This window comes from Parasteatoda tepidariorum, chromosome 4 (assembly GCF_982258835.1).
Source record: "Parasteatoda tepidariorum strain Cologne lab strain chromosome 4, Ptep-v5.0, whole genome shotgun sequence".
Classification (NCBI taxonomy): domain Eukaryota; kingdom Metazoa; phylum Arthropoda; class Arachnida; order Araneae; family Theridiidae; genus Parasteatoda; species Parasteatoda tepidariorum.
In genome coordinates, this window is record NC_141758.1 from 23,118,044 (window position 1) to 23,130,740 (window position 12,697).

At 25.6% G+C, this 12,697-nt stretch overlaps 1 protein-coding gene across 2 annotated transcripts in view; it reads right to left on the reverse strand.

The window, feature by feature from the left end:
• Positions 1–5,627: 5,627 nt before the first annotated feature.
• The window catches only part of LOC107446754 (pyridoxal-dependent decarboxylase domain-containing protein 1), a 31,465-nt gene continuing 24,395 nt past the window's right edge, over positions 5,628–12,697 (reverse strand). The window contains exons 17-23 of one of the 2 annotated variants that reach the window (XM_043055036.3): positions 12,442–12,554; positions 10,871–10,995; positions 10,775–10,789; positions 8,597–8,715; positions 7,505–7,597; positions 7,191–7,293; positions 5,628–5,815 (exon numbers count right to left, since the gene is read on the reverse strand). In XM_043055036.3, coding sequence (XP_042910970.1) covers positions 5,652–5,815; positions 7,191–7,293; positions 7,505–7,597; positions 8,597–8,715; positions 10,775–10,789; positions 10,871–10,995; positions 12,442–12,554 — 732 coding nt within the window. In that variant the 3' untranslated portion in view covers positions 5,628–5,651. The remainder of the gene's footprint in view (positions 5,816–7,190; positions 7,294–7,504; positions 7,598–8,596; positions 8,716–10,774; positions 10,790–10,870; positions 10,996–12,441; positions 12,555–12,697) is intronic. The other variant, XM_043055037.3, reaches the window with a different exon arrangement.

Genomic DNA, 12,697 nt, shown 5'->3' on the forward strand with positions numbered 1-12,697 from the left:
TACCTTTAAAAAATATTTCCTAATTTTTAATATAAGAGCTAATAGGCTAATAATTAGCACCAAGGTCTAATTTTTTATTGAAAACTTGTTTTGGTGAACTTATATGATTAAATTATAATAAAATTTGCATTTTTTACCTGTATATTATAAATTTGTTTAAATGAGTTCCAAATTGTAATAATAATATTGAAAAATTTTATTTAATAGTTTTAAGGAAAAGCAAATTTTTCTCAAAATTTAAAGTTATGAACTTACATAATGTATAGGAAATAATTGTTTTTCTTGTACTCAACACAATAAAAATATAATTTATTATTTTTATTGAATAAAAATAGCAAAGTTTGAGAAAAATAAATTTCAGACCAAAAATATTAAATTTTTTTTTCTAACTTAGAATATGTATAAAAAAGTGCATGTGCTTAGAAATGAAAATAAACGGGTAACAAAAAATAATTTGGACACACACTATAATTTTAATGATTGCTAAAATACATATAACTTCCAATTATGTATTTACAAAAAATTTCAAAGTGACCATCTTTAGCTTCAAAGCAGAGTTGCAAATGTATCACAAAATTTTCTTCTATATCTACTGATTTTTTTTTTTTTTTTTTAAGGGATGTGTTTACCTTTCAGTTGGATTAAATGGAGAGTTGGGAATAATAATAAGAAAAAAAAATTTCTGTAAAAAAGTCAGGAAAATTTGTCTTGCATAATTTTTATTTGCTTTAAGCTCTGTATACTCATGCAGGATTCGATCTTATATTAGGCAACGTTCTTCGGGGCCTGTGCAAAAGGGCAGAAAATTCAAGTTTATAATTTACTTAAAAAATTTGACCGTTTTTTAAAGGCTTCAATAAATTCATCAATCCTACTTTTTTCAAACTCTTTCAGTGAAATATTAGTCCCTCTGCATTGCTCATTTACGGTTTAAAATATAAATATATGTCTTCTCATTTATATACAGGACGTATATTATTTATTGAAAATGGTCACTCAGAACCAGATAATTTAAATGCATTTCCTTACCTTAAATATGCACTTTTCAAGTATAAACATTTTATCAAGATGCACGAGTATAAATTATTCTGCTAGTTTTTATTAAAGTTTAGAGTTTTGTTAAGATTAGTCTAGCATATTTTGATTATGATTAAATATTGTATAGAACACTCACAATATAACAACCTCAACTCAAGTTAAAATGCCCATTTTCTTTTCCAAGACCAGGAACATTTTATCAAGTATTGACTCAGTGTGAGCATATAAATGTATAGGGTGGAAATTTTTCCCCAGATAATTGGGCCAGTCCTTTGCTGGTTATCGGTAAGAGAAAAATAGCTGCAGGATTTTTTCTTTCTATGTGGTTCTGGTGGATAAGCAGTTTTTTACTTACTAATTTAAGTCTGCTTTCATTGTACAGTACAGAACCCGTTATCCGGAAATCAGAAAACCGGAACGAAATTCGATAGATTTTCGCGCCATTTTTAAAAAGAAAATTTTTCTTCCTCATAAGATTTTAGGATTTTTTTCTTCTTTTTTGAAAGATATTTACCTTACCATCATTTTGGAAGTAATCATTAGTGTATTCCTTCATCGTTTTTTCTTCTTTTTAAGATTATTTCTAAAAAAACATATTTTTTTTTGTAGGGTTTAACAATAAACGAACGGCTTTTTGTAGCGATTCAGAAAACCGGAAAAATCAGTTATCCGGAATAGCGATGGTCCCGATCGTTCCGGATAATCGGTTCCCTACTGTATTAAATTTAAATTAAACACAAACGTTTCGAAATTAAAAATTTGCTCGTATCAATCATAAAGTTCAAGCACATATTTTTAACAGCTTTAGTGAAATTTAAAGCAGCTTATTTAAACTATAATATTTTAAATAAATAAAACTACATTGTAATTGCAGAAATAATTTTGAGTAGCAGTTTCAATTTACTTTTAAAATTTTCCTTAATTATCAAAATGTCATTATTATACAAAAAGTAAAAATTGTTAAAACATCATAAAAGATAAATATGAAGTATTATATAAGAGTAATGGTAATATAGATATGAATTCTTAATCTATGAGTTTCGGAAAAATATTTTTCTAGTTTTATTTTCTGCAAGAGCAAATAAAACTAGAAAATTAGCATCAATTAAAATAGTTATAACCATAATATTAAAAAACAGGCCTATGTACTTAAAAACACAAAAAGATGATTATGGTTCATTACCTGATATTTGGAAATTTGAAGTTTTATGTACGATAAAAATTTGGATAAAAAAAAAATAGAACTGCAATGATAATGTAACATAGTTAAAGCACATTAAACTTCCTAATTACAATTTTCTTAATCTTTTTTTCCCTTAAAAAAGACTTTTTTCTTTTAACCCATTTGCAATTTAGAAAATGGGTAAAATTGGGAGAATGTTTCTTCTTAATATACTACTTCCCAATCTATTAACATTTAAAAACCAGTTTTGCTAAGCAGAGAAGACTGCAGGCGAAAGTACGATTTTTTATTTTCCACAACTGTCGGTGGGTTAGTAAAAAATAAATATTAAAAAAAATTAGATGTGTTGAAATGGCATTACTTTTTTCGGTCTTAATTTAACTAATAATTTCATTCATATACAAAAAATTTTGTAAATAAAATAAATAACTCAACAAAGGATAGAAAATATGTTGTGCTATGTAGGCAAAAGCAAAAAAACAATGTGAATCGAGCACAAATTCGTCAATTTATGTACATTTGTGATCGATTCATCTTGTTTTTTCTTTTAAAATAAACAAAATTCTTAAAAAAGCATAAATGCATATTTATTTAAACAAATATACCAATCAATACACACTCAAAAATACTGTGCTGTAAATATCACCACATCTCAATACATTTGTTCTCGTGCATAGTTTTCAAACAGGAAAAATATTCAACTTAAATATTACTTAAATAATATACACATCTTAAATATATTTAGTAGATCATTAAAAATATAGATAGTCAATCATTAATGGCAAGAAAAAAATCAATGCAAATTCTGTGACCTATAGCGAAAGAGCTTTTAAAATAAGAAAATAAGTATTTTTAGATATTTTGATGCCTTAATTGCTATTATAAGTTTCGCTGTATGCTAAATAAATTTTGATTACCTTTAAAAATAGAAGAAATAGCTACTGAAGATAGTGTACAGATATGATCTGTTCCAAAATACTCACTAATAAAGAAAGTGAAATTTAATTTTGATAAGAACTTTCATATTATAATTTTATAATGCAATAGTTTAAACTAGGCGTTTTATAACCTATTATATAAAGAGCCAAATTAATGCCTCAGCTAAAACCCAAAGCTTGGCTATTATACAAACACACTATAAATTTAAATTGTGCACAAAACTCATTTTGTAATCAGCCAGCAAAGGTTCATTTTAAGTTTTGTCTGTATATATCGATATCATTTTATTTCTTATTATTATGAATTGAAAAATTTAATTAGAATTTAATAAGTATTAGTTATTGTATTTCTTTGGATTATTATTTTATTCACATCCTGAATTTTAATATATAATCATAATGGGTAGTCAAATATCGGCATCAGATGTACCAAGCCTGAAATCCCAGGCTGTAACAGTGATGCTTGTGTGCCTTACTTCTGAAACTTTTGGTTTAAACAAATAAAATAAAACTCTGACAATTCACATTGTTTTTAGTGGGAACAGAAATGTTGTGAATAAAATTTCGAATTTATAGTTAAAGTTTTAGATTTTATACAACGCTTACAATAATAATGAGATGTTTTGGAAATGTTTGTAATGTAAGAAAGAAATTATTTTATATTTTAAAATAATTAAATCACTTTGAATAACTACTGTAAAACCTGTTTTGAAAATTGATATCGATTAAGTCTGAAACAATATAAACATTTTCATTTTAAAACTAATAGCTATTTAATAAACTAAAGGAAACCTAAAAATATAGCAAGCACAAACAACATTCAACAATTTAATAAATTCATATAACCTCTAAGAACATCACAGATAAAACAGGTAACAAAAGCATTTCCAAAAAATTCAAAATCAAACAATTGTTCTATCAGAAAAAAGTATTAACATAAGCACCAATAGTATATTTTGCTTGTTTTATTTGATATTTGATTGTCACTTGTAACATTATATTGCATCAATTATAATAACCAGAGCTTGATTTGAGAAGGGATAGTGATTTTCAGTACAAGCGATCAGATAAAATCAAGTGCCTTTAAGTGTTTAGCACCAAGTTTACAAATTCCCCATGTTAATTAATACAATTTAGTTTAGCAACCTATTTATTAAGTACCTTACAAGTACTTAATAAATAACCTACAGGTAAAATAAATATTTATGCTTTTGCATCTCTAAAATAAGTATAACAGTACAGTCCTTTTTATCAGATTTAAAAATTCACAAGAGAAATCTTTGCTCTGTAATAATTTTTAAAAGAAATCAAAGCACATATATTTTTAAGTTAAGTTCAATCAGCCAATTTTATTTCATAATAACAGAAACATTAAATTACAGTAACAAATTGGAAAAATATTCAGAGGATTATTATTAAAATGCTGTATTCAATTTCCTAGTAAAATATAATTAAGAACATAAATAAAATTTAATTAAAATAAAAGATTATAGAAAAAAATGTAACTTTCCAATAATTAATTTCGAAGCTACTAATTTCAGTTACCCAACACACTTTTAGGGAATATAGAATTTAAAGTCTGGGAACCAAATACCTTAAAAAAAATTTTACACATATTTTGTTAGTTTGTTTTAAAACTATGATTAAGTTATTTATTAGCTTAAATCCAAGATGGCCACTCTGCAGACAAACCTCCAATTACTTGAGTTTTTCTAAATAAAATTTAAAAAGTTCTTCAGACTTTTGCCGTTTAAATTAGCCTATTTTTAATAATAGTTAAAAAATAAATTATATAATGATAACATTTATATGTGTTAAAAATGTTTGCATTTCTGAAAAGAAATTTCTAAAAATTATAACTTTCTTTTTCAATTTAAAACTATTCATTATTTCAAACCTCATAATAAATAAAGAATTTATATAACAAAAAAATTTAATTTGAATAAAATAAAAAAAATGGTCAACCTGAAATCAAGCCCTGTGTAAATGAGTGTAAAAATAAAATCACTGTGGAAATATATATAAAATATAATAATTAATATGGAGAATTCTTTATTCAAGACCAAAATAATTATTCACAACAAAGAAAAACATTTAACACAAGACATGACTAGAAAAGTAGTAGGATTTATAAGAAGAAACATATTCAAAGTAAATGTTTTGAACTGAAATTCGGGAATTAAAAATTGATTAATAAATATCCTTTCAAAAGTTTAAATTTTTAATCACTTATTATCTAATATTAAGATAATTTAATATTTCTATCCTATAAAAAGGCTCAATTAAAACTTCTCACTATTGCAAATAAAATATCATGCAATATTTTGTCTTTAATAATTTTCTAAACAAAAAATATAACATAATGCCCTAAAGTGTTTAGAAATACAAAACAGCCAAATAACCCATATTCATGCCGCATTTAAAGTTTCATTGCACAAAAATGTTTCAATTTATTACTCTTTATTTAATTGTCATAGTCTTTGTTGGAACTATCACTCGGTATTTGATGGTGTAGGACTAATTTGTTGTTCAGGCTGAGTTGTTGGTAGACTAGGTTTACGAGGCAAGACTTTGGTGGCAGATATAGGGGGTGCTTTGGAACCTTCTTTGATTTGCATGTGATACTTATAGATATTTTCTGTACTCTCAATAGTACCTGAAAAAGATAAGATTTAGAATATGATAAAAAAAACATGAAAAGGGAGTAGAATATAAATTAAGTATTTTTTATTACGCAAGAGTTTAAGCATGAAAGAAAACTTGGTACACATTTTTAGCAGTGAAAATTATAAATGGATATAACTACTAAAGGTATATATATTTCTGAGATGATACAGAATTAAATCGCTGTTGTTTTATGCCACTTGTCAATACTAACAAACTTATTTTAAAGCAGAAGAGTGCGCTTCTTGTTTTCCAATGGCGCCATCTATGGCCAAGAATTCAATTTCTGCCACGTACATATGTCACAGCCAGTTTTACAGGTAGGACACAATCGCATACACCATCCATCTGCAGATTTTAACCTGAACCAGACCACGATCAATCTCTGAGTCAGTACCCTCAGAGGTGTTGATTTGTTACAGGAACTTGGAGAATTTTGTGATCCCCACAGACTTAGTGTGCACCAGTCACCATTTTGTACATGGGGAATCTCTGGCCAGCTGGGATCAAACTCATAACATCTTAGGCATGTGCCCAATGCCCTACCAACCAGGCTATCTCAGCCTACAGAATTAAATTGATTAGTAAATTTAACAATGAAACAATTTTATATTATCTTGAAAAGCTGAACAAACAGTATTATATACAAAGTCTGCACAGTAAAAAAAGGAGAAAAAATTGCTAGAGCTGTGGTTCTGAATCTTAATTTATTCATTTTTAATTTACACATATATACAAAAAACAAATTCATAATCAGAATAGACATAGCACAAGAACTACAAATGTAGCTGTCGGAAATAAAACCTAATGTAATATTATTAATAATATAGCAATGAAAAATCTTCATTCTTCTAATTAAACATTTTAGTCTTTTATGGGTTATAATGTTTACTATTACAGGGTGCGCAGCCAAATTTTTCCACATAAAATAAGCACCTTTTAAGTACTTTTTAAGCATTAAAAAATATTTTTAATCACTTTCCAAAAGAAATATAATAATAATAATTACGATTTGTGAAGTAATAAAAATTGTTTTTTTCTATCGTTTAAAGTTCTTAATTTATGAACAAAAAATCTATAAAATTTAAAAACATTTTCGTCAACTTCACATAATCATGATAAAATAGCTAGTTTCTGATAAATATTGCAGAGAAAATTGTTTAAATCATGCATATTTTGAATGTTTGGATCAAGATTTGTAGCCAAATGCTACTTTAAAATACATGCAAACAAGAAATTTTAAAACACACCCTACACCCATTTTAATAAACCTTATATTTCGAAAGAATGCAAGTTTTTTAAAACATCTTACTTACAAAATGATAAACACACATTGCAGCTGTAATTCAATATTTAAAATATAGTACCTGAAGATAAATTGAAACTTCGACCTTTAATACCAGTTTCAGTAGGGGCTGGATACCACCAAGAAACGAGGGAACCTATAACAGGAACCTGACGCAGTACACCCTGAAAAATTGTGATAGTTGGTTTTACAAAAATTAATTTAAAAATATTATAAATATTTGCTTTAGCAAATATTTATAATATTTTTAGATGACGAGCAGATACATCTCTGAGAGTAAACAATTTCATATTAGCATCATAACTGGAAAAAAATTTTACTGAAAATCTAATGATCAATTAAAATATAGGTTAGGTTATAATCGTGAATACTTACTTCTTGCATTAGTTTTTCTTGGTTTTCTTGCATCAACTCTTTATTCGCTTCTTCAATTCCTTGCCTTACAACCTCTGACATACTTTCAAGAAACTAAAAGATAATAAAAATATCCAGATTAATATGTATTTAAATTTTGTGTCATACATTTTTGTAGAACACAGATTTTTACTCACTAATTAGGATCCATTTTTATAATGTTTCGATTATATAATACAATCATAAAAAATAACTTTTTAAAATTTCTTCAGTTTTTATATTTCACTTAGCCCCTTTATGGGAACAGCTTGGTTTCTTCACATCTATGAGTCATTCTCTTTTACAACGAATTGTAACTCCTTACTGAATAGTATTTAATTAATAATAAGTGAATCTCTAAGAACTGTTAGAAATTTAAATGCATTAATAGGAGAGTACTCCTTTTACATATCATGTTTGACAGAGCTTTAATTCATACAAAAGTTTTTTTTAAAAAAAAGTGAATCTTAGAAGATTTCATAGGATGTCAGACGCTACTAAAATCCATATTAAATAAATATAACAAACCTAATTATTGATTTTTTTAAAGAAAACTAAAAAAAAAGAACCTAACATTCTCAAAGCAAGTACCAATTCATACTATTGAGTAAGTAACTTTATTATTAAAGTATATAATTGAATTAGAATACAAAACAACCACCTATGTTTATAAAAATTTATTTAATATTTCACAAATGAAATTTATTTAATGCTTCACAAAGATAGATAAATCAATTTTTGAAAACTCAAAATTGCTGTGATATTCTTAATGTTTACACAACCATACATAAGACCTAAAGATTTGATTGCACTATTAACATATTATGACAAACAAACAATTGGAGAAAAAATTATTTTTTAGGTGCATGTAAGTTTCTAATTAAAAATCAGTAGTGTTTTTGCATGTGATGCATTTATAATTTTAAAAAGCAACAATAGATCTAGCACATTAATTCATGGCACAAGTGTTGCTAATATAGAGAAATAACCAGGATTTTCGTGTCATTTATGGAAAATTTATATGCATATATATAGTTTATGATTTCTGACATTTAAATAATTAAGTACACTCACTTTAGAAGATTCTTCCAATTCTTGCCCAGCTGATGTAACAACACTCATCAATTCATCTAAATTTAAATGTGCATCAACCATGCCAAAACGAACACAAAGCATGCCATCATCAGCTTCGCCTAAAAATAATCACTGGTTATTTAACTAAATTTGAAAATTATGCAAACTGGATCCTGACAATGAATTTAAAAGATTAAGAACAAAAAACATTTTTACTATTGACATGGTCTTTTCTTTATCTGTTTATGATAATAGACTATGCCTATTGACTGGATACAGACATGAGATGGAAAAGAAAACAAAAAACCTGAAAATTCCATCAGTTCAAATCGTGCAGAAAAAAATGTGTGAAACAATAATTCACAAAAAGAAAGCATTCAAAATATTTACATACTAATTTTTTAAAAAAATTTGTTACTATGTGTGTACATTAGCAGTCCAAGAGATTGTTAAGCTTACAACACATTTTGGGGAACAAATTTTCCGTTGCAGAAGATTTTTTTAATGGATTTTAGATATTTTCACGTCGAAGATTTCATATCTGCTATTGGTTTTTCTGCCTAAACTACAAATTTTTTTACAAAATTTTTATGACAATAAATGACATTCTTAGTAAATTTTTTATCAAAATGTATGAGTTTAAAAACATTACATATCAGAGGGTCACATAAATGTTGCGACAAACTTCTAAGAGTCAGGGCACATCATCAGGATTAAAACTGCTTAGGAACCCATGCCTAGAAATGTTGTCATACGCGGCCAGGAGCGCTTCCCTATTGCCTGTTTAGCATACAAAGAAACAGTTCATAGCAGAGAAGTGCCCCTAGCAACATATGATAACATTTTTGGGCACAGGTTTCTATGCTATTTTTAATCTTGATAATGTGCCGTAACTCCCCTAAAAATTTGTATCAACATTTACGTAACCCCCTCTTATAAATAACGTCTTTAAACTTGTACATTTCAATGAAAAACAAATTAAAAATGTCATTAAAAAACTGTAGCTTTAAGAGCTATACTACTTGAAATCCCATCACCCAAATCAGGCAAGAGGAAGTCTTTGTATAAATGCAGTAAAAAATTTGTCCCCTAGTGTAAATCATGATTTAAAATAATAAAGTAAAGCAACAAAATTACACAGTAATATAAAGAATGTTTCCAAAGTTCAGAAAGTCCATCATACGTTGAAACAATTTCCTGTCTGTGTGTAACAGAATTATCTATTTTTCTGTTATGTGGTTTACAGAGTATAAAAGAATAAATAAATCTGGAAACGTATTTTCCAGAAGAAATTTTGTATTTAATAATATTATTCAGATATTAATTCAAACATAAATAAATGCTTCATTATTGTAACCTAATGTTTTAAAAGCTAAAAAAAAGGTCGAGCATAAAATTTTAAATAAGATAAATTTGTCAATATTTTGCTATTGTTTTCTTCAAAATCATATACAATAAATAATATTATAAATATTACTGAATTACATTACAGATTTAATTTCCTCAAACGTGTTTGATTGAAAGTTGAAAGGGGTATCAGGAAACTAACAATGCAATCACATAACTAACAACTAAACTGAATTGTTTTGTATTTTGAAATGCCCATACATATAATTACTATCCTGAGTAATAAAGACTGAAATAATTCCAATTCATAACTAATTGGTACTCCACCTATAATATTTATTGTAATAAAAAATTTATAATAAAATGAATATGTGACAAAAAAATCATAAAACAAATATGAAATCAGACTCTTACTATAGGAACAGTTTTAAACATCACATTAATCAAACAAATACAGTAATGATAATTATTAAATAAGTAAAAAAGTACATTTCTGTAACAAGATAAACAGCTAAAATTTAATTTAAACAATCAAGCTTACACATAATTGTCATTTTTAAAAGAAAGTCATCTTTATTTGAAATCTACTAAACTATTGAGCAAAAAGAAAATTACATTAAAATTTTATAAATTGAATCATGAAATTATTATATAAAAAGCTAGTAAAACTAATAAAATAAAAATCTAGTTATTGATAACCACAATAACATACAATTAACATGAATATGATAAGACTATTTAATTCAACTTTAAAAATTATTTAGAAAAGGTGCAAAAAAATACTTTAAAACAAAGTGTGTGATATAATGTTAAATATATGTAATACATTACCATAATCAATTCTAGCTGAAAACAAATATTAAAAAATAAACTTTTAATCAACTGAAATAATATAAAAATAAACATTAATTATTATACCAAACTTACCAAGAGAAAATGCTGAATCAGTAGCTTTAAGTTTAGAAACAAGCTCTGTATTTAACTGATTAATATCTGCTTTTCCAGTATCAGTCAGTTCATTCAATCTTTCAGCCCAAAAATCAGGAATATATCTAAACACATATTACATCAAAATGAAATATATACTATATAATGTATATTTTAATTTATAAATAGAAAGTATTTTAATGGAGTTTAAAATAAGTTATGTAAAAAGCACTACACATTTTGTTTCTAAATAATTCATAGGGAGAAATTGAAACAAAAATTAACTTTGTACGATAATTCAAACAAAGTTAATAAATAATAATATTACATTTTAAAAGTGACGAAGTTCTAGAAACTACAGCTGTTGTCTGGTTCTAAAACTAAAGGATAAAACAAAATATACAAATAGAAAAGTGTTGTGAAACTTTTGCTTACATAAAAAGTAGACTGCTAGAGAATAGTTAAACTATTTCACTACATCATGCTACAATTCAAACTTGTGTCATAATTAAATTGAATAACAAAATTTTGTTTGTTTCAATCTATTTATCTGCTGAATTAAACTTGGAAAGCTTTCGCTTATAGATATTTTCATAGTTTTTCAAACTAAAATGTTATCTCAAAATACTAAAATGGAAAATTAGAAGTATTTCGCAAAATATTTATTTTAATTTAACCCTAATTATTCATAAATTCATTTAAAAAAAAGTTTATATCAAAATATAGACTGTTTTTGATCATAAACGAATTTTTAGTAACCTGGATTTGTACAAAAAATTAAATATTTTTCTACTTTCCATTTTTTTCAATGCAAGGTTATTCAACAGTGCAAACAGTGCAAAACAATATTATTTTTTTTTAATATTATAATTTAAAAATTAAAAAATTCATGCATGGCCAATTTTTAAGTAAAATCTTTGCTAAAAGCTTTGAATTAAAATCCAGAACTGCATCAAAATTAACAAATTTTATTAATTCTTAACTTTTTTTATTTTTAAATGTGGATAAACAGTTTAAGTTTTGTCTGTATATACTATCAATATCATTTTATTTCTTATTAATCATGAATTGAAAAAGCCTGTTTCAAAATCACAAATTTATTAGTTACTTGGAAATGTATAAAAAAATTATTATATAACTCATATAATAATCTTAATTGTAGTACGTAACTAATAACTGTATCTAATTAACTTTTGGATTAATATCTGGAATTTCATCAACAACTATAATTATTTAGAATTAACTTTATATTTCTTTCAAATGCTGGAGAAATATTTCTTTTTTTTTTTTTTTTTTTTTTTTTTTTTTTTTTTTTTGAACTACACATACTAAAGTTCACTTTAATCAAAAACATCAATTTAAAGTTCATTTATGATAAGAGATAAATACTTTTTTTTTTCATAATATTTTAAGTTTTCAAGCATGGTTTTTAGTCAAGTATATAATTTAGTGTTTTGTTTAGTTTTACTCTACCTTTTGAAATCAAGAATAAACAAACATATAGTTAATTATAACATACTTTAAATTATTTTTAAAAAATTTATTATTTAAACCACAAAGAGGTAACGCACCTTACACCTCCCATACCAGCCCATTCGGCAATATTTACAAGTTGAAGTTTGGGATATTTTTTGTATTCTTCATATAATTGTTCCTTTTGAGCAACAGTTGAATTTAAAATTTCCTATAAGAAATCAAAATAATATTAATTTGGTCAGTTTGAGCAGAAACATATGCATAAAAATTAGTACATTCGAGTCATAATTATCTGACATTCGTGAGACTAGGAGCACAAAATTTAAATTCTCAGACAATTTTGATACTTTA